We start from the raw sequence: 23,559 nt of genomic DNA on the forward strand, positions 1-23,559 counted from the left end.
TGCACATCAAGACTATACAACAAAATGCCGCCTGAAGTGAAGATCATACGAGAACAACATACAAGAAGAAACCAAATCTAAAAAAGAACTATAGACTCTGCCATTCTGCAGGAGCTACTATACTGATGTGAAATCACTAAAATACAGTTATAAAATATAAGAAGCAACTTATTTTGAAAACGTACAAAGACGGAATCATCCCCGTGAAGGGCTGTAAATAAAACCAAACAAAGTGAAAAAGTGAAACTCCTAATACAACCAATCCTGTTACAGCTTGATCAATGACCCACTGTTCCAAGAGTATACGTTATCCTAACTTACCCGCAACGCACTCACACAAACTGTTGGAAAAAATGTATGCCCCGCTTTGACTTAAATCTGCTTCGGATTCTAGAGCTGAATCGAGGGAAACACGGTTAGCGGCAAAGTGCAATGGTTCTCTCCTGCATTTCGTATGTTTTGTATCTTCTGTGGACTGTAGCGTGTGCGGTCACGGGCAATCACATCATTGCTATATTATCAGCATGTAATTAGCATTGAGATTGATAGATAGTAGCCGGAATGTGATGTTACTTAATCAGTAAATTGGCTAACGTAACTGGTTGGGAAGGAGACGTATAGCCCAAAAACAGACGTCCTTCCCTCACGAGATTCCGACCAGGTAGGGTGCATTGTATTTGCTGAGAGATTCCAGGCTAAATATCATTACCTACCATGTGACAGATAAGTTAGTTTAGTCATTTTCATTATTTGTAGGATGCACTGTGTGCTTAAAAGTGAGCCCCGACCAGCGTGAATGTCGGATGCATTTTATACTATTTTTATAGTGATTCAGGGCCAACTGTGATTGAGGCCACGTGTATCTCTAGAACCAGAGGTGCGGGCCGGAGTTGAATGCCAAGTCAAGGGATTGTGATTTGCTTGAATTGTGATTGTTAGGGTGGGCATGAGAGCTGGGTTCTTTTATTTTTGTAAAAGAAATTGAAAAATTCTATAGCCTAATTAATTTGTCCTTGACAAGGGGTTGATAACTATCAAGGCCTGGCGATCCGAAACATCCTGTCTCGAAGGTTTTCCTGACAATCAAATTCCGATCAGACCCCAGACCCATGGCAGTGTTAATTTAAACTAACAACTTTGATAATTTTCAAAAACATCCATGCGATAACATTTTTTTTTCTTGGTGTTTATTACAATTCCCCAACTTATCTAACCTGTACTCTTCAATAAAAGGAGAAAAAAAAATAGTAAACTCCGTGCGGACCTCTTCGTTAGAATTACACGTGTTTGTTCCACTGAGGCACAAAAGCCTTAAAGTTTCATTAAGAATACTTTTCTCAATAATTCCTCCTCGCATTTCCTGAGAGAGAGAGAGAGAGAGAGAGAGAGAGAGAGAGAGAGAGAGAGAGAGAGAGAGAGAGAGAGAGAATCATACTTGTTCCCATGCCTTAAAAGTCTATAAAATTGATATAAACTTACCTGGTGAAATGTCCTTTACCGCAAGTGTGTATCTTCCTTTTGACGAGTGGTAAGATACCTTGACTGACTCACTGAAACAAGGGTATGATGAATTTTTCTTTTTAATCACAGGTGGTTTTCTAAGTGTCAACTGTCCATTAGTTCCTAGTGGATCATCCTCTAGAGTCAAGTTGTCTACCAGCCTTTTGAGAAAATCTACCGCCATTTCACCGCAGCTTCTTCTGCCTCTCTTTCTTGAACCATCTGCATCATTTCTTGCACGTGAAGTAGACTCTTGCCTTTCGAGATCTTGTTTTCTTTTGGCAGCAAGACACCTTTCTTTTCTATCTAATAGCTTATGTTTCAAGTCTTCCGGGTAACTGTGCCTCAGAGCTAACTCAATGTCATTTAGGCAGAACTCATAAAGTCCAAGTTTCATCATAAGTGCTGATCGATTACCATATGCTATTGCTAAAGCTCCATCTGCTCCTTCATCATCATTTCCGGTAAACCATTCAGGATTAATTGAAGGAGATTCTCCAAGATTGTCTACTTCATCAGTGGTAGACATTTCCGGTCGCTTAACTGTGGGATGTGGAGCAGCCACGATACTTGAATTAAATTTTTCCAAGGCCTTTGCATAATTTTTTTCCTGGTAAAATTTGTTCCCCTCTCTGCCTTCTTCAGTTGCTAAAGCCTCGGACTTTTCCTTCTTTTCAAGCACTGGAGTTAGCATTTCATGGGCTTCTTTTAAATCCCATATGCTGGCAAACAGTTCATGAAACGTCTTTCGACCAGTGAGCCGTTTCCTTACTTCTGTAAACTTACTTTCATCCTCTCTCATGCGACTTATAAAACATGACGATAAATCCTTTAAAGATCTGCCTACTGTCCTGGTAACAGCTGAAAATACATTTTTTTGTTAAGGGTATTCGGCACAGTATACCTACTGATACAATTATTTGCGTTGACACTCAAATTACATGTAGATTAGTTATGTTGTTGAAATGATCTATTTACAATTTACTGTCCTTTCTGAAAATTACATTACTGTACTGAAAATGAAGCTGTGAAAGCAATTGATTTAAAGCCAATGGATCAAAATAAAATTTCGATTAGCAGGTTTCGCTCACTGCATTTGATTAAAATACCTTTCTTTATTAAAGACAAAATGTTACCATACGCATGCAAGTACTTTACACGCAATAAAACAAATACATATACTTTAATATGCTCACCGCTTTACCGAACCATGAATAAAAATGTTAAAAACTGCGATTTAGAATTTATATTTTCATGAAATACTTCCTCTTCTAAAAGTCTGAAAAAATACCACTGGTATTAAAAACTTCTTATCCAAGTTTACACGAATCAAAATAATTGCCACCAATATGCAGTCCCAATTTTGGGGGGATGAAATGGCTCCTCAGTTTATTAAGACTACTGCATTCCACAAGCAATGCCTTTCAACCAAGGAGGCAAAAATAGTAGGTAAAAATTATAGCTTATTCAACTCAATAAAAAGCAATTAATAATTTATGCATGGTTCTCTATCTCCTTAATCCTCATCTAGTAAAGAAAGAATGCTAAATAATTATGGAATTGATCTCAGAAAAAACTCCGTCAGAAAAAAAAAGTTTGAAGATAAAAAATAATTCTGGACATCGTTACATCTGATGTTTTAAAAGTATAGTGGGAGTTAAAAGTAAAATACCAGCTATAAATTAATACTGCATGGATGTCGCCAAGGGATTTATTTACTCATGAGAGTAACTCAAGAGCTAAGTTTCCGAACACTTATACTTCGAAAACCACTGAGAAGATTTCAAATCCATTCACTATATCACTTTCTGTAGACTACAATTAACCATTAATCACCGAAAAATATATATAAATATGTTAATCCAAAAAAAATATCTATAGATATGTTCATCCAAAGAAATATCTATATGTAAATCAGAGAAATATGCCTAGGCACCTACCTACTAAGCGTTTCACGATATTCTTTGTTGTGGGAACCTAGATATCAAGCAGCAGAAGATTAATGCCCATACGTAAACATTTTGAAAATCTTTTTAAATACCTAGAGAAGATAAGCAGGAGACAGGGCAGACTAATATGAATTAGATGTACCTTAATTATGTTATGGTTCACCTTCACTGTTATGGAAGACTTTTTTGTTGCTCCAGAAACTTTAAACAGAAATAATTAGCAAAATAGCTTAGCTTTTGATGTTTCTGTTTTGAACAGGTCATTTTTAACTGAACTAATATTCATAAATGATCTTCTATAATATCAAGTTTGACTAATCTATGAAATATATTTCCGTCGGGCAAATATATCTTGTTCCACTTTAGATTTCATGACAAAAGTTACTTTTTATAAATTTATTTTAAAAACATGTATTTTATTTCACCCTCTTGTGACTTCATATATTTTGTCTTGCACACTAAATCTGGCCTCACACTGGGCCTTTTTTTCTCGAGCAGCGAGCCGTTGCTGCCGGGAATCGAAAACCGGGAGATTTTAGCTCGAGATCTTTGCTTCCCGTCTTGTCGGGAAGCAGCAGCCACGAACCCCGAGCGACCGCGTAGTGTAAACAACAAGATGGCTGCTTCTAACAGGACGTGCTCAGGAACCATGTCTCTTCCCACACAAAGACATCGGTGTGTGTGGACGTCCTTTGCTCTCCATGGATTGTTAGAAAAAGTAAGTGTGTTTCGAATGTTGTGGGATCACACGGATGACCTTTTTAAGAAAACTACGCTTAAAAAGTACAGATGGGAGGATGTTTACTTTTCCCTACTGCTCCTCGAAATCACGAGATCCTAGTGTGACGATACAACACTTTTGCTCGCGAGCATCGGCTGGATGCTGGCCAAAACCGCGAGCTAGAAATGACTAGTGTGAGGCCAGCTTAACGATACTGTTATTGGTTTACTCGCCTCTTTTTAGAGAGTTTTTTAGTAGGTTTTAGGAAACCACGTCTTTTCCTGTAGATCTTTGGCTGTACTTCAAGTATACAGATTCCATCAGTGATTTATGATTCGCTCATTCCATTGGGTATTGTGCAGCTCACTGATTAACTGACTTTAAGGTACCTCGTGGCGGGTGATTAAGATCTTAACGGTAATAGAAATCACGAGCTTTAGGCATGACAAAGTTAATGCAAAGTTGTCAAAAGTTGTCTGTATTTTCCTTATAATATATGAGTGAATTTATTGGGACGAGTCATACCTTTTTTCTTTAACATTTCTATCTGTAAGTGATAATATGAAAGGAAATAAATTGTAGCTATAAGTGTCTTGAGAACTGGTACTGGATGTTTGAACAAACAACTTTGTAGTTATCTGTACCAAGCAGGGATGAATAACTGAACTATGAACCAAATACAGTCATCTAGCAGGCAGTTAAGTAAACTTGTTTAACAATCTTTTTCATGGTTTGGCACCTGGTTGTTTCGGGGAGCACATTCTGTTACCAAACAGTCAACACCATATCTAGTTTACAACGCAAAGCTGATGAGAAACCTTATTGTGGTTCTCTCAAAGAACTATGGCAGGGACTGAAAAAATTGTTACCAAGACTGAGATGCTGTAAGAAACAGGATGGATTGTTAGTGGAAATGTCTTGGGTACAAAATTTGCATAAATGAATTTAGTAGAACATTGTTGAGAAAGTGGAAAAAAAACATGAGCTCTGAAAAAAGTGTAACATTTGTGTGTGTGGTATTAGATGGTAAAAAGGAGGACAATAATGATGGAGAGGAAGAACAGCAGGGTGACTACCTGGGAGAATACCTGTAATGCTATATCAACTTATATTTCAGATAGTTCTCCAGTTTGTTGAAGGATCCTATAACTGTGCCACTTATCAAATGCTATCTTCAATGACATGTTAAATTACACTAATTTGAATCATTATTTCCAGATTATCCTGAATTTATGTTGATGACTCCAAAGAGTTCAATAATCCTAAGCTTTTAGGGGGGATAATGAGCCATTTGCAGTTGGATGCAGTTGCAAGGCCCTTTATTTGTCCTCCTGATTGTAGCCTAACATTCTTCAGTCAACCTTTTGTGCTTGTGTAAATACAATAGAAGTATCCCTAGTGATAAAATGTCTACCTGTAATAGTGTGTTACAGATGGTGGTAGAAATTTGTCATTGCAAATGTAGATGGTGGATCTTAATAAAAAAAATCACGCGATTGTCATACGCATGCCTAGTGGGGCAGTGATAACAATCAAATGGTCTTTTGATAAACGGGTAGAAGTAATCCTGTTGCTTGGAAATATTCAGCACTAGTTTGGTAATAAAGAATTCGGTCATATGACTTGTACTGTATAATACAAGGGTTGTCCATAAAATAAGATTCCCAAAGATTTTTCACAATGAAAAACATGTTTATTGGCATTGAATAATACATTTATGGAAAGCTTAGACTTCTTCCTATTTTTCAACATAATCGCCGTTGATATCACTGCATTTTTATATGCGGTGTACCATCTTTTTTATGCCTGAATTTTAGAACTCTCCCGCCGCACCGCGAAAGTAGCTTAATGCCTCTTCTTTCAGCTCCTCTCCGGTTCTGAAATGCGTCCCACCTAGGTGCTTCTTCAATTCAGGGAAGAGATAGCATACCCTAAAGGGTCTGTCAAAATTTTGTCAATGCAAGTCTTGCTGTCATCAGGGATCATCTCACAGAGCTACTGAACAGTCACCCTTCGAGCTTTCAGCAGAGTTTCTTCCACTTTCATAATAGTTTCATCCGAAACCGATGGCCATACAGAACGCTGTTCGTCATGGACGTCTGTATGTCCGTCTTTGAATTCCCTGCACCATTTGTGCACATGTTGTATGCTCATACACTTTTCTCCGTAGACTTCACACAGTTGGGAATGAATGTCCACCAGCACAGTGTTTTTTGCTCACAAAAAACGAATCACAAAGTGCAATTCACTCCTGGCGGGAGAAGTGAGTGGGAGCTCCATCTCTAAAGTCTGGCAAGCCAAGACTGAACATCGCAGACAGCTCGCAAGTGAGGGGGAACCAAGCTACATGCCAGTGACGCCGGATCCCCCGTAACAGTAGTTCCTGGCAACTGCAGCTCCTTGGGAACCTTATTTCATGGATCACCCAAGTATTACAATATGAAAGTTGATACAAATACAACCAAATTAAATTCAATAACTTCATTGGTTTCTTGATTTCCTTTCAACAAATTAAAATTGCTAAAAGAAACTTACTGATAAGATTACTAGCGGTATGTCGTGAATGAACAAGAAAAAACGGATACAATCTTCATTGATTTTAACCTGTTATGCGTGTCCTGTGATGAAGGTTGATGAACAGAAAAAAAATTTTTCTTTTAGGACTGTTAAACTAGCTACACAAGCTAAAAGGAATGCTAAAAGGGGCCATGGTAACTCAGCGTAGTAAAATGAAAACATTGGGTACTGTAATATTAGGTGAGAAACAAGAATAATTTAGGAATTAGATGGAGTATGCGTATAGTGTCAATGATATTCAAGCTTTTTTTTTTTTTTTTTACTGTAGTTGGTCTCAGGACCCATGGAAAATCACCATCACCATATTCAAGTTTAATGCCACTATTACCATAGCTGGCACTATACAAAAAAGAAACAAGCTTAGGATGTAGAGCACTTAATGCTTCTATCAACCTGCTACTTCTGAAGAGGTATCCCAACGAGAATTGGATGCTCAAAATATGTTCCTTATTTCATTCTCCATTTCATTTTTGGTGAATTATAACTCAACCTTCATGAGTGCTGACCTGTAGTATGGTATCCAATTTCCCAGGTGATGCACTAGGTCACTGTAGTTCTACCTCAGTGGAACACTAGCCATCACCAGGAAGCTAACAAAATTGGCTGTGAAAACATTAATGTCTAGATTGATAGAATTAAAAATTTATTGAAAGGTTTGACTTGTTCATGAAGGTACCAAATTTGATTGCAAGGTATATATACACATAGCAAATCACAGGCATGTCATAAATCTATTTATACACCGGAACAGTTATGAAGTCCAGTATATTTCACTCTTCAAATGGCATGAAGCACAAGTTTTCTCCAATTACTCACCTTCATCTAGCCTTCAGCACCTGGCAATCTCCATTGCTTTCTGCAAGCATGTGATAACCCTATACTATAGCTATGCTCTTGTAGGTACACTAAATTCTATCATGAACGTAAACCTATAAGAAGGGTAATAAAGGTGGTTATGTACCTGTTACAGGTGGTCCTTTGATTAGTCTTGATTAAAGAAACTTCCTTCTCCACCATTAGCATTTCCATGGATTGGAAAGATCTTTCATACATCAAGATTGTATGAAATTTAATGTTTGGACTCCTCAGTGGATCTGTTTTAACATTAACTTATTCTCAAAGGGGTAGGAATGACTTGAATAAGTAAAATTCTATACCCAAAGGTGCCAGTGAATAAGACTGGATACCTGTGGTTGTATTGATTTAAACTACCAGAATCGAGGTACTCCAATGACACACTGTCAACCTATGGAGAAACAAATTACCTACACAGCTAATTACCAATGATTGACGTGACACATGCTGATCACTAGCATGATGGCCGCTGATGATTTCAATAGCATTTTTTTCAGAAGAATAACTTCCTTGTGGCTCTGCAGTGTGACAGAAAGCTTGCACTGGTTCATTGCATACATGAAAGGTGGTGCAAAAATGAATGAACTGACTAAGGGAAAATTACATTTTTATAGTAAAATAACTTTTTGCATAAACTTACCGAGTAATTAAATAGCTATAGTTTCTAACGAAATTTGAAATCCATGGTAGCGATTCTTTGTACGGCGATGTACAAAAGAGCTGTTGTGTTGTCAGAGTAAACTGCAACAGTTCTCCCCACTACTTCTGGGGCAAAAGCCTGAACCCCTAAATTAATTGCTTTCAACTCCTTTACACTGGTGTGGTTTCTCAACTGTTCTTCTGACCAATTCCCTGATACTCCCTTGTTCTCCAAAAGAGCTCCCCATCCTACATCTGACATTCCTTCCAACAACCTGTCTTCTGACTTCCACCAAAGTAGGTGTTGTTTGATCTCCAGAGAAACAGGAATGATGAACAAGTCCAGGTTTTTTTTTTTTTCTGGCCCAGCTGGCCTTGAAGTAGAATTGCAGAACTCATGTGAAGTCTTCCGAGTGAAACTAATTACTCTATGGAAGCTAACATTCCAAACAGACTCATTTATTTGTTCCCTGTGCATGAGTGAAGGGACAGAAATTCACCTATTGCCTTGAGGCAAGATTCCACTCTCTTGAGAGATCGAAAAGCCCGAAAAAATCGAGAGTTCAACCCTAAATATATTATCTTCTGAGATGGGACCGGCTGGGACTTCTGCAAGTTTATTAAGTGACCCAATTCTTTGGCTAAATGAATTCCTGTGAAGGTCCTCCATGCATTGATCCTTTGATACTGATTGAAAGAGCCAATTGTTCAAATACAGGGCGATGCTGATCCCCATCAGATGAAGCCAGCCTGCAAGGGGAGCTAGAACACACGTGAAGACTTGGGGGAGGACAGTTGACAAGTCCGAAGCACAGAGCTCAGAACTGGAATGTAGGGTGGCCAGACGTCCTGCTTTAGGAAGGACAGTCCTGTTTTTTAGCATTCTGTCCTCTGTCCTGCTTCACCTTAAGAAGGACGCTAATTTGTCCTGCTTTTTGGGTCTGTCTAAAAAAAACATATTAATACTAACGATATAAATAAATGTGAATACATATACTAAAACAGTGAGAACTGATGGTCAAAATAACCATTGATTTTTTTACATTAGGCCAATAATTTTATATAGTGGCTGCTGGGACAGTTAGGAACACTAGGCATGGAGCCGCGGTGTACTTTTATCTGCCCAGCCATGTACAGAAAACTTCTAGCCAACAGAAAACTCTTAGAGATGGCAAGGAAAGGGACAAAATACAAATATTAGATTGCTAATTCCTTTTGTTTCTGAATAATGTTAATTTTTTCACCCCAGTTAAGTACTAAATTGTTCCATCATGAAAAAAATTGAATATTAAATATTAGTTCTTTATTCATTCAATATTTGACACTGAAACACTCAAGTCAAGTTATATACTATAGGTATATATATACATTATAAATTTTAGATTTCAATTCCTCAATAATCATATTTAATTTAGGTTAAAAATTGGTGTTGGCAAAAAAAAAAAAAAAAAAAAAAAAAAAAAAAAAAAAAAAATTGTCCTTTTTGGAAATGGCCACCCTAACTGGAAGGCTCTGTCCTGGAACACAAGCCTTAGATATTTCCTTGGTGAAGGATGAATGGGGACATGGAAATATGCATCCTGCATATCTACCAACACCATCCATTTCCCCTGACGAATGGATGCTAGAATGGAATGGCTGTATCCATTCTGAATATCATTTTCTGAATGCAGCTAGTTGTCGACTTACGACCTATGCGGAGTTACGAATGATCGACTATATGACCACCCACAACTAAACTGACTGGGAAGCGACTTGAGCAAGAAAGAATTGTGTCCAGCTGAACATACGACAGTTTTCCCCAGTTCCCGCCTCTCCACACACGCATTTTACTGATATTTTCACTCCGATAAAAGATAAGTAAGTAACTAAGGTAAAGCTCGTACTATGATGAAACAGTGAAAATACTGAACGGAATCACGTAATATATTTACACAATAAACATGCCCATAATGCAATCTGCTAACAAAAAAAAAAAATAATTTAGACGTATTAAATACATATTTTGACTTAAAAACACGCCGTATAATGACAAATTACCTTGTCTCATTCAAGTAAAGTATCTAGATATTTTATACTAACTAGAAACAAGGCAATTCGCTCCGAATGGAGTTAAATACGGCGAAATAAATCGTAAACACGGCGAACTAAAACTCGTATTCGCCATCACCTGATTTCGAAACCAAAACATTGACCGATTTTTTGATAACATGAGAATACATGTAATATTATTGAATACAATAATGTACAACTTTTTAAAAGATTCACGGAAAAGTTGCATGTTCATTGTATTTTTAATTCATAAATATACGTAGCCGTCTGCCATCGGAATATAGAATACATCCCTAAAAAATGAAGCCTTTAGGTAATTCCACATACTAATAGCCTAGTTTCCGACGTAGCCTACTACTAGCAACGTTCAGACAATGCTTTTTATCATTGTATTACTCATATATTCTAACTTCATCATTTTATAACTTTATATAGAATAAATTTCTTTAAAATAGTGTACTTTAACACATTTAGCGTACTTTAACACATTTAGCGTACATTCCCGAGTTAGCCTACCCAATCATAAGTCTAAATACAGTACTAAAACTTCTCAGAATCTGCACTTTATTATCGGTGACTTTCATATCCGAAATTTCGTAGCTTCATAATTATCACTATTAGTTTCCTAGTTGATTTTTATGGTAGAGGATAATGAGATAAACAAAATAATGAATGAATTTCGGCGATAATTGCATTTGAATGTTATCGTTGCTGTCAAACCGTAAACAAAACACAGCGGCGCCATCTATTGAGGAAAATTAACAGTAAACTATTCGCTGACTAAATAAAGATTTTCTAGCATGGATATAGATTTATGCTCGCACTTAATGCCTCTAGCATCATATAATCTCAGGGGTTCATATCGAATAGGTAAATACACAGTCACATAAAAGACATTATCAATATGTTCTCTCAAGCACATGCACAGTAAGGAATTTGTGCTTGACAAATGTCTCATTGTTTTGATTAAAAGTTAAAAGGTTTGGCTTGGTTGAGCATTCTAAAGTGGAATATTTAAAAATTTATATTTATTCTTCCAAGGTTAATATAAAAAATATATTTGACACCTTATTACATTACTAACAACTATTTTTATACAAACAAAGGATATATGGCATAGTTTTTGCTGTCTTGAAGTTGTAAACAATACGTGGCGCATCCCAGGTGGCAGCGGAATGACCTAATCGTTGCTGATTTAAAATCAAGCCGAACCACAGGATTTTCGAGACCATAGAATGCCGGTTTTAAGATATTCAACTGTATTAATAAATTTCTAAATTATATCGTATATGTAGTATACATTATACTATAGGCTAGGTTACTGTATTCGTATATATACGGTATATGTACCATGAAAACATCATCTATACACGAGGCTAACTTGTTAAATGTTATTAAATTTCTCTTTGATCTGAATTATCATAAGCCAATGTGCATTGAACATAGAGAATTAGCTGAAATTAATAATTAATATGCCATATATGTATGAAGTAATGCTATGTAGTGTAGGCTAGGCTATCCTATATGTAAAGTTGGTACTGATTACCCTAGTGTAGGCTAGGCTAGTATATTCTTACAGTAAATTAACATGGGCCGACTTACGTTCAAATAGATTTACGACCGGCTAGTCAGAACCAATTATGATCATAAGTCGACAACTACCTGTAAAAAAATTCTGAGCACTCACGTCCAGGACCAGTCTCCATCCTCCCGATGCCTTTGGTACAACAAACAGGTGATTGAAGAACCCCTCCAATGACTTGTCTTCTATAAGCTCTATTGCGTTCTTGGAAAAAATGCAGAAACTTCTTCTGTGAGGGCCAAAAATTTTGAGTTTTTGGAATATGAAATCAAGGTGATGGGACTCTTGACTAAAGGAGGTTTTCCTCTGGAAGGGATAGAATTACCCTCTTTTGGGATTGAGCAAGCCACTGTTCTGCGCTTCTTTCTTTCCACCTTTCCCAGAACAGGTGGAGTCTGGCTCCCATAGGAGCACAGAGGAATTGTAAATACTTTTTTGGTTGCAGGTATGTAGGTCGAATTTTTAATTGACTTACTGATAAAACGCACTGATGGTTTAGTCATGGAAGAGAATATCATTCTTCTTCCCTGAAAGAGCTATATTTATAGTGTTCCCTATGTAGAGGTGAAGACAGGAGGTTCTTTAGGTCACTTGGAATCCTGAGTTAAAAAATCCTATGTGGACTTTTTGTGCAGGGATAAGGCAACATCGTTCACTGTGTCCTGTGGGAACAGGAAATCCTTCACTAAGAGAGAGAACAAAAGAACTAACTTCTGGATAGAAGTGGCTCCCTTCATAGTGAAAGACCCATAGCTCTTTCTTCTTCAGGACTCTCTTTGTAAAAAGGTAGGTTAATTTACGTGCACTGTGTGACTCCCTTATCTAAGCAAGAAAGAATGCCAAGTACATCGGCAAGGAATTCTGGAGGAAGATGAAGGCATTCTTGAGTCTTTGGCAAGAGCACCTACTGCCAAATCCATAAAAATGATATTGTAATGATACAATTAAGTTTGTTCATACTTACCTGGCAGATATATATATAGCTGTATTTTTCCGAATCCGACAGAAATTTAAACACTTACGACACACGCAGTGGGAGTCAGGTGGTTAGTACCCATTCCCGCCGCTGGGAGGCGGGTATCAGGAATCATTCCCATTTTCTATTCATAATTTTTATTCCACTGTCTCCTGAGGGGAGGTGGGTGGGTACTTGATTATATATATCTGCCAGGTAAGTATGAACAAACTTAATTGTATCATTACAATATCATTTTGTTCATGAAACTTACCTGTCAGATATATATATAACTGAATCCCACCTTTGGTGGTGGGAGTAGACAGAATAGAAGATTTTAGGAAACATATATATGCAGATAATTGATATCTTGATTCCTTACCTGTTAGCATAGCTGACTTCGTGGTTACTGCCGCGTAAGTCTGCTTGTGCTACTAGAGTTGCCAGCGAGGTAGAGACCTATATAGCTGGTGCACTCCAGATGATCTGTCAACAGGGGCGAGACCACGACGTGACTAGACCATATTGACCATACCATGAGGGCTAAGTAAAAGAAAATAAATATATATATAAAAATATATATCACCACCTGACCCACCTAGCCAAAGTTAAGGTGTGTTTAACTAAGGCTTAAGAGTTAAGAAGTCACCGTTGTCGGCGACTCAACTACTAAATTAAGAGCTCTTCCTAACCATTTTCTACAGGATAGGATGAGTGGTACTTCTTGCCCCCAAGATTGTGTCTGCAGACACGTATGGCCCTAGCGAGCAGCAGATCTCATATGCCATCTTCACATCTCGCAGGGAGTGTGAATTGAACACAGAGTTGCTTCGCTAAAACATGGTACTCAGGATGTTGCTGAGTGCCATGCTCTGTTGAAATGCTTCCGAGGCTGTGCCCTCACCTCGTGAGCATTCAAATCAAAAGATTTCAAATCTTTGTGCAAACACAAAGAAGGAGCTTTTTTGAAAGAACTCCTTAACAATAAAGCCAGGGTGTTCTTCGATATGGGCAAGTCTGGTCTTTTCGGAACACTGCAGATTGTCCGTACGACTTCGACTTTCTTGAGTTTTATGTAGATAAAACTTGAGAGACCTGACAGGGCACAGGACTCTCTCTGGCTCCTGCCCACTAACTTGTGCCATCCTTGCTTCCAAGCTCCTGCCCAAGGACAAAACGGGTTTCCATTCTTAGGCCATAACGAAAAGCTTAGAGAGCACACCGCCTTGTGTTCTCTAAAGCCAAAACTTGTGACGATGGCTTAAAATCTCACTAACCCTCTGTCGTATCTAGGGTGGTTAGAAAATGCCTTCCTGATCACATGCAAGAAGTTAACAGGTAGGAGATGTTCGAATGCTTTGACATCAAGAACTTCAGACTATGTCTAAGTTCCATATTGAAAGCTTCGATCTGGACATGCACAGTCAGTTCGTCTGTACTAACGTCAGGTGACCAACCAGTTGACCAGTCAGACGAATCAAGGACAGCAAGGCTGTACCCTGAAGAACATAAAGCATTATTCTTCGCTGAAGGATGAGTGTCTGGACTGCCTGGGCGATTCAAGCTAAGCAAACCTTGGGGGGTGTATCAACGCAACCCAACGTCGTTAGCGAATCAACTCCTGAGCCACTCCTGACTCGAGCTTCTGGTGCCAGAGAAAGGAGCGAGGAGCAAAAGGCGATTCAGTCCCGAAGGACGAATGCCTGACAGTCCAACCTGGTCTCATGTTAAACGATCATCGGGGTGTATAAACGCAACCGACTTCGTCAACAAGAAACTCAGGGCTACTATATGTCTCCTGATCTCGCACGAGTGTCTGACTCCGAGAAAACAGGTGAGACAAAAAGTAGATGGTGAGCGAGTTTCGAGATTTCACAGAGCTCAAAGATCGTGAAGCTTTGTTGTTTGACAGAAGCAAATCTCTGAGCCCAAAGGCCGTCAACAACATATTTGCGTATCTCTTTAATAGTTGTGACTGCCAGCTTATCCATTCTTCAAACGGAAAGGGAAGACTGCAATCTTATGCTGTCAAAATCTCGATAGTCTGAACGTAGTCAGACTCAGAGCGGAGAGGTTATAGGTACCTTTCGTGTTAAAGGAGACCGACTCTCTCGGAAAAGGTCCTTGGAAGGACGTGACCTCTGTGAATCTAGGATCTTGAAGGCCAACATGGGGCGATTAGCGTCATTGTCGCTCCCTGTGATGATATAAATCATCTTATTACATTTCCTAAGCGATTGAAAAAGGGGAAAAGAGACTAAACATCCATCCTCGTTCAATATCATAGGATGGCGTTTAATGTTACCGCTCCCGGATCGAGAATAAGGGAGCAGAGAAGAAGAAGCCTCTTCGTCCTCAACCTAGCGAAGAGATGAATGAAAGGACGTCCCTAAAGTCTCCACAACTCTCAACATACTTCTAAAGAAAGATTCCACTCGGAAGTCAGTAGTTGCTGCCTTCGATCGAGACGATTCGTACGGACTTTTGCAATCCTGTAACGAACCTCTAGAGGATCGTTCCATTCTACGCCTGTTGTTATAATAGGCTCTTTCTCGTAAACCCGAACCGGGACCAGAGAGAAGATACTTCCTAAGATATGAGAGAGCTGTGGAAGATCAGAGTTGATATGGACCATGGTTCCAAAAACTCGTTTCGAGGACTGGAGGGACGACTGAATTGCTTCCACTTCTTTCAGATTATGATCCAGGACATCTGAAACCCTCTCCAGATGTCCGGCACCTTCTTTTTATCACCTCAAGAGATACTTAACGCACCGAGAGATGTCAGAATCATTCCTAGATCTTTAATAAAATTTCAGTTTCCCGGTAGGAAAAAAACTGTAGAGGTCTGAATTGCAGTCTATTCAGGGAAACAAACTTCTTTAGGAAGGAAATGGTCCCCAGCAAGCTCATCCATTCCCTCACACAGTATGTTTACTTCACTAATAAGGCTGCGCTTTGCCTAAGCAAGAGAGCATATAATAGTGCAATGTTGTGGTAGACTCGTAGTCCTATACCGTGCGGTAACGAGCACCGAAAGGAGTAAGATATCTCTGTAGGACATATTAAGGCCAAACGAATGCAATGTTTATTCATTCATGTAAGAAATCCCCTCAATCTTAGGCTAAAGTCCGTGATTGTAGGGCAGAGATACAGTTAGTCAGTCAATCCCGCAGGAGAGAGAGAGACGTAACTGCCAGCACAGAGATACGGTTAGTCAGTCAATCCCGCAGGAGAGAGAGACGTAACCTACCGCGCATGACAGCGAACGAGCTGGTACTGGCTCGTTTGGACTGGAGGAGAGGAGTCGACAGTGACAGCAGCAGCTTACGATCGTCCGTCATCGTCGTCTCTTAACTTTATGCCTGGGTTGCCAGCTACCCTATTCTATGAAGAAAAAGGTCCGTTATTTTTAGCATAAAGAGACTCTCAAGCTGGTATATTTAAGCGAAACAGAAAATGCTAAATATATAGATGCGTTTGTGTCGTCAGAACACTACCATACAACGGTAAAAGATAAATCGGAAACTCCTGGAAGGCTGCAGGGAGTAACGATTAAATGTCCTTAAAATGGACCATAGACCTCTCGGTTGCCATCCGAAGAGGTAACTACAGCAAGCGTATATGACTTGAACCAACCAGAAATAAAATAACGCAAGGCAAAATATGAAATTATATCACAATAAAGTTTGTTCATACTTACATGGCAGACATATATATAGCTGAATTCGGAAATACAGCTACATACATATCTGACAGGCAAGTTTCATGAACAAAACTTAGGAGAATCGAAGCAGTCAGCTCAAGCTTCTTATGTTATTGGACATAAGGGTTCATTGACGTAGTCTACAAGTCTATTTCTTGTACGAGTCTGCGAATGACGAATGAGAGCTCTTCCGAATCTTGTCAATAAGAGCTTATTCGCTTACGCAATATCAAGTTAATGAGATGTTTGTCAATGAGAACTAACCCATTTACGGGACAAAGAGATATTTTGTCAATGAGGGGATACCCACTTACTTGACAAAACGATAGTATATTGTCAATGGGGGAAAGTCACTGAATTGACAAAACGTAATCCAGGAAGTCGAGCATTTTATTTTCCGATTCCCGTCTCAAACGAGGAAGGGGCAAGAATCCTGTTAAGAGACTGGGCTTACGTCAGGTAGAACGACGATGTTCAATTCGGCAGCGTAGTCCCGACTAGGAACTAACAAAATCTATCATCTGAAAAGCCCTTTCAGATGGGCTAAAAAGCTGGCAAAATTATCCTGGGAAGAGGAAGAAACTCTCCAACCAGCTTCCTCTCCCGTATCACAACTAATGCCTGCTAAAGCTTAAAATTTATTGCAGTATGGCAAAGGAAGTCCTGTCTTGCACTTTCCTGAAGAGCGTACTTTTGATGAGTGCCTTTGCAAGAATCCTACTGAACGTTGCCGAGAGTCCTGACGTGCAGGACATCGAGCCTTTATAACCCGTAACTGCCTTATCGCAAAGTCTTGACTGCGGTAGTGGCAACTTAAATTTATTGGCAGAAAGGCAAAGCTTGCGGTAGTGCAAACGAGAACTTCCCTTGAGCTTTCCTTAACTCCATCCACCTATGCGAAAAGCAATATTAATTGACAGAGACCTCTTGAATTCACGAAACCCGATGTCTTGCTGGGTTTCGAAGAAGAAGTTGTCTGTTCACTTTAAGCTTCCTCCGAAGCACTGCCTACTTCACATTCTTTGCAGGTGAGGTAGAAGGTATCATCGAAGGTAGAGGTAAAAATTCTTTAAGCCCAAATCTGAAACAAGAGCTTGAAGAGTTCAACAGAAACGTTCAGCCAGGCGACACACCTGGCGTGCGCTGGTGCACGCTCGGCGTCCACTGGAGCGCGCTCGGCGTCCACTGGCGCGCACGCTCGGCGTCCACTGGCGCGCGCTTGGCGTGCACCCGCGCGCCCCTGGCTTGGGCGTCCGCTCTCAAAAGCTTACTGCTACTATGACTTCTTTTACGTATTTCTCGGTGGAAAGACGGACACGAGTTCAGGCGACGTTCGCCTTCTTACTTCTCACTGAAACGCATAACGAGAGAGAGAGAGAGAGAGGACGTGAAGCGTCCTCTTCTGTAAAGCTTCTATTTAGAGGGCGCGAGTCCATCCGAAAGCTCCAACCCCTGCGCGGGGAGGACGCTTCGGAGGACGAGAAGCAATCCTTCAGGATTCGTGCACGCACTTAGGCAGTCTGGGGATTTTCATCAGAAACTGCCGAAGGCACGCCAGATCGGTGGGGGTTCCTCGTAACCCTCCTTCGGCTTTCGACATGCTCTCTCCCTGGTTCTGGGAGTCAAGCAGAGGTCCCGGCCTAGAGGCGAAACGAGGCCGATCTGACGCACCCTCCACTACACAAGGGGTATCACTGCACTTCTGCACTTCACTTTTACTCTCTAAAGCAAGCACTTTCGATTCTAAGTTACGAATCGAAAGAGTATCAGAGAAAGGGCAATTTCTCTACAGACACTGCTTAGGGCCCGAAGGCAACACTGCAGGGTTAGGAGTAACAATTACAGAAGTAGCACTTCACAGCAATGAAGGAGAGCGAGCACCTCTCGTAGACATATACATAGCCCGTAGGCCATACTACAGGGTTATGCAAAATAAAGTCTACAGGAAGGTTAGCAGGTTCACTACCCTGACTTTTGTTACCGATTAATTGCGTACATACGAATCATACGTCTTCCTTACGGAATTAGACATGTTTACTGATTAATTGCGTACATACGAATCATACGTCTTCCTTACGGAATAGACAAAGTCTCACACTCCTTACATGACAAATCTCAACAAAGAAGCAAGACCCATACCCCTCGTACATACCAAGTGCGAATCTACCGAAGCTTTCGGTAGCCACACCCTATCTTTGCAGACAACCCCGTCTGAAACTAGCCTAACTAGATTCAGATATTTTATGCAAAAATGAATCAAATTCAAATCAATTTAAGATAGCGTATGCCTAGCCACAAATCCAAGTAAATAAATCAAAAGACAATTAGGATACTTAGCGGCAATGAAGTTTCCAAAATCCTAAGACGGAGGTACTGAAAACAGGTGTTTTCAGCACCGGCGACAGAAAAATTATGAATAGAAAATGGGAATGATTCCTGATACCCGCCTCCCAGCGGCGGGAATGGGTACTAACCACCTGACTCCCACTGCGTGTGTCGTAAGTGTTTAAATTTCTGTCGGATTCGGAAAAATACAGCTATATATATATCTGACAGGTAAGTTTCATGAACAAACTGATCATTTCAAACAGCTTAAACATGTTACGTCATAAGTGGTATATTTCAAGAGACGAAAACATCACTTTAGCTGCGGACATCTCCTAGCAGGATTAAGAGTTCTGAGACGTCCAGTTAGGCTGAGGCAGCCACACCAAAGAGGGAGCTTCTCCCATGGCATAGGAAAAATATTTCCTTTGAGAGATTCTTGCTGGAGGAAAAGTGAAGCAGTTCTTTCCTTGCTCTCTGTTTAACAAAATATAATTGTTTCTCTTATAGCCTTCTTAGCAGATGTTGAAAGCACCATCTTAGGCAGGAGCTTATTCTGATGCAGGGTTTAACTTCTCATCGTAAAAGTAGACTGGAGAAGCAGGAGCTGCTGGAGTAAAAAAGGTAGGATACGTCCGAAGGAGGATGTGGAGAAGCGACCTGTATGCTGTGGAAGAAGAGTCCTCTTCTGCTTCCTTAGGAGCTTCTTCCTCTGCTGAAGAAACGAGAGACAAAAGTACTTCAGAAGTCGTGTTAGGTGCAGTGAATGAAGTAGTCAGATATGAAGTGTCTGAAGTTGGGCAAAGTATGGCCTCCAAACTCGAGCGAGGTGCAGCCGTAGGTTTCTTTAAAAAGTCGAAAATGTTGCCCAACCTCTTCTTAATTGGATCAAAGAAAGTATCTACCATTGATGACACGGACAAAGGGCACTTATTTGCTGATGAAGAAGGTCCATGCACAACAGATAACTAAATAACTTCTAGCACTTGGGGTTTAGTACAGGCTGCTCCTGAGCCAAGGAATTAATGGGCGCTGCTGGGTGCTTCAAACCAGAGATGTATTCGGGTGCTAATACATCTCTGGACAAAATGACCAGTAGTAACTGGTAGTTCATGAGGTTCAACAAACACGGGCACCAAAGGGCGCTCAACAGTCAATATGCAAGAAGTGCTATCATTCTTATGTTTATCGGAAGCAGCTCTTTTAGCTTCTTAAAAAGGTCTAAAGTCCTCCTCGCAAACAGACAAAAAACGTTGTGGAGAATCCCAGAAACTGCAAGAAGGTTGATCCTGCACCATGGGAATACCTTTAGACTTCTTGGAAGGCACCTGAGTGGAAGCGGGCACTCCCGACAATGGCCTCTTCAGTGGCCTAAACTTCTCCTTAAAACGCCACTGGTGCCTAATCTCCATGCTGGAAGTTTCAGAGCTCAATGAAAGCTTCAAAACTTCCTTAAAGACTCCTTTCCAATGGCTGTCTGAGATGCCCTGTGAAGTTGCAACAGGTGTGCCTGAGGGACCGACTACCTGTCGGGATCATAAGTTAAGCAAGCAAGCATGATGTTAATCAATCCTGGCTCTCAAATTTCCCCCAGCCACACTTTTTCCTTTATGTTACTTTAATTACTAAAAGGACACTTTGTTCAGCAAAGTAAAAAACAAAATCTCAAACACATTTACTCACCAGGTAACTTAACACAATCAGGGCGAGAAGCTGTGCTTTCAACGCAGTATGGCAATCGAAAAACAAACTTCACTGCCATTAGCAAATTGCCAAACCAAACCAACTGTCACCAACAAACCGCTGAATACAAAAAAAAAAAAAAAAAAAAAAAAACAAGCACCAAGACTACACACCAATTCGCAAACGTCAGACATGACAAATCGCTCACCATTTCAACAACCACAGATGTTCACAATCACAACAGAACTCTATTACTGAATACCCCAAAAACTTTGTGAAATGCACACAGACGACTCTTCTGACTGACCACCTCTCACTCCGAATGCCTTCATTGAATGACTGCTCCTGACTAAATCCAAATGCTCAGCAACCGAGCCACTCAACAAGCCAAAACAAGCAGTTCACTCATCAACCACCAATTCATCATTCTCTCTCTCTCTCAAAACGATAGATAAACACACAAACCTTCCCCACACTATCTTAACAATAATAATAAATATATAAGTGCAATATAATAAATATGTAAAACACTCAAGACCCTTCCTATCGCTTTCGACAAATGCAAACCACCCAACTAGACAACAGATGAAACAACCAACTGCTCTCTCTCTCTCTCTCTCTCTCTCTCTCTCTAGCAATCCTCGAGAATGTTGTCAAATGCAACCAATTCATCAATTTCCCCATATGGTGGGCAGACCTCGCTGACCTCCCTTGGGCTTCTGGTGTGGCCTATCCCAGGTTCAGGGGGAGTGTGCCAGAGACCTTTGCCTAGAGAATCAACAGGAAGGATATCCAGCTCCTCCACTAACACTTCACTTGCACTGTCAATGCTTTGTTTATTCACTTTATTAGGGTTTCAAATGAAGAATCTAATTGTGGCTCAGACTCTAAAATATTACTAAATTAATGTTCTAATTTAGACTCCAACTTCGACTCTGTTCGGCAACGACATTGGGGCATTAACTAGGTAGTTAGGTAAAGGTTCAGGTTTTAAGACTGGGGAAGGAATAGGAGATATGAAAGATACGGAAACATAGGTCAAAACTACTATCCTGACTAGCATTCATCAAGTCATGTCAAAGATTAGCCTCTCTTTTCATGGCTAAGATTAGCCTTTCTTTTCCTATCCCTTTTTAGTTTATTTAAAAGAGAATACAGAACTTTCCATTGTTTAATACCCCAACCTATACATTCCTCACACCATAATGATGGTGAACTAATTGGACACCTGCATTAAGTGCAAATTGTGTGCAAGCCATACTTTAAGGACAACAATCTCGTATTACAGCCTTTGCTGCAATAATGAGTTGACAACGAACTAGTGTCAGACATTGTCAATGTCAGAAAAATAGCAAAGTCAAAGAGTAGAAATCTTTCAGTCCAAACACGAAGGAAAGAGCTTTTATCCAAAATTCTAAGCGAAAAGCTACCAATAGTAAACTTTATTTCACCAATTAGTAAACACCAGTTAACCTCCATCGTCAACTGGCAGAAGCAAATTGTCAGTTCTTTGCTGAGCTGTTCCTCTCTCCCCTGACAGTGGTCGGGGATATTACCACACCAAAACAAAAAAGAATCGCTACCCTGGATTTCAAATTTTAGCTATATCTACCATTTAGTTAGAAACTATAGCTATTTAATTATGGGGTAAGTTACATGGTTGTGGTTGGGATTTTCCAATAAGCTCAGGAATAACTGATTCCTGCTATGCTGGGATATTAAGGAAGTAAAGTCACTGGAACTGATGAAGATTCCAATTTGCATACCTGGCAACATATCAGCAGCTGTCATGTCTGTAGAGCCCTATCTCAGGACACATCAAAACAATACAACTACATTCTGGGGGCAATACAGCAGGCAAGCAATTTATGCATGTTTAGTGAGGTATACATGAATGGTGGCTGGTAAAGGGTTCGACTTAACATCTTATGAAGTATTTGGAGACTTGTGTTTGTAAAAATGGGTTGTTATTTTGAAATATCAATTTGCATGAATTTGAGAAGGAATGGACAAAATTTTTGCCCGGATGCCTAATCCAAAAACAATGATTACTTAAGAATAGGGGTGTCATTTCAGATTTTTGTTGGGGGGGTGGCAAAGACGGGTTGGGAAGAGAAATGAACCTAATCAGCTGTTTTTTTATTTTGAGCTACTTTAGGTGTTTTTGAAGCCACATGAGCAAGGTATTTCAGCAAAAATTATACACTCCCACTACTTTTTGTTTACCTCATCATCACTGGTAGCTAGTAGACAGACAAGAATCAAGAAACATAATATTTCCCAGAAATCTTATATATTTATGACAGCACATTTAAAAAGAAAACACGCTGTTACTTCTTGGGGCTTAGGGGTGAGGGAGGAAAGTTGAGGCTTGGGGTGGGGGCCAAGTTTAGGCTTAGGAGGGGCAAGTTGAGGCTTGGGGGCAAAATGAGTTGAGGGTGGGGGGAAGTTGAGGCTTGAGGGGGGGGGGGGAGTTGAGGCTTGAGGGGGGGGGCAGTTGAGGTTGGCTTTGGGGGGGCAAGTTGAGGCTTGGGTTAGGGGGGGGGAAGTTGAGGCTTGGGAGGGGGGGGGGTGGGGGGGGGGGGGGAAGTGAGGCTTGGGGGGGAGTTGGACGGGTTGGGGTGGGGGGATGTTGAGGCTTGGGGGACAGTTGACCCCCCAGCCACCCCCGCCCCCCCAAATGACGTTCCTGCTTAAGAGATAAATTACTTAAATGTAAATTAGTGTTTTATCAAATCTAACTTGTGGGAAGTTTTGGCTAATTCATTACATATATGGTTAAATCTAGGTAATAACTTTGCGTTGGGTATTTCTTTGGAAATTATAGTTTCCAATAGTATTTGGGTTGTTTACTTAGAATTTACCGTTATTTTGGGGGGGTCGAATGTAATTTACGCCCTAGGGCTAGTACAAAACATAGCAAAATAAATTTGACGCCCCAATCCCTAATGGCTGTCATATTCGTGGGTACATTCCTTGCAGTCCATGCGGAGTTATTGCCTAGAATTACCAATAT

The 23,559-nt window shown here is 40.1% G+C and overlaps 1 protein-coding gene across 1 annotated transcript in view; it reads right to left on the reverse strand.

Annotated features, from left to right (window-relative positions):
* LOC135206250 (SET and MYND domain-containing protein 4-like) overlaps positions 1–23,559 on the reverse strand; it is a 43,794-nt gene that overhangs the window by 17,044 nt on the left and 3,191 nt on the right. Inside the window, exon 2 of the mRNA XM_064237636.1 lies at positions 1,480–2,361. Coding sequence (XP_064093706.1) covers positions 1,480–2,361 — 882 coding nt within the window. The remainder of the gene's footprint in view (positions 1–1,479; positions 2,362–23,559) is intronic.

The sequence above is a fragment of the Macrobrachium nipponense genome, chromosome 11, assembly GCF_015104395.2.
Source record: "Macrobrachium nipponense isolate FS-2020 chromosome 11, ASM1510439v2, whole genome shotgun sequence".
Taxonomy (NCBI): Eukaryota; Metazoa; Arthropoda; class Malacostraca; order Decapoda; family Palaemonidae; genus Macrobrachium; species Macrobrachium nipponense.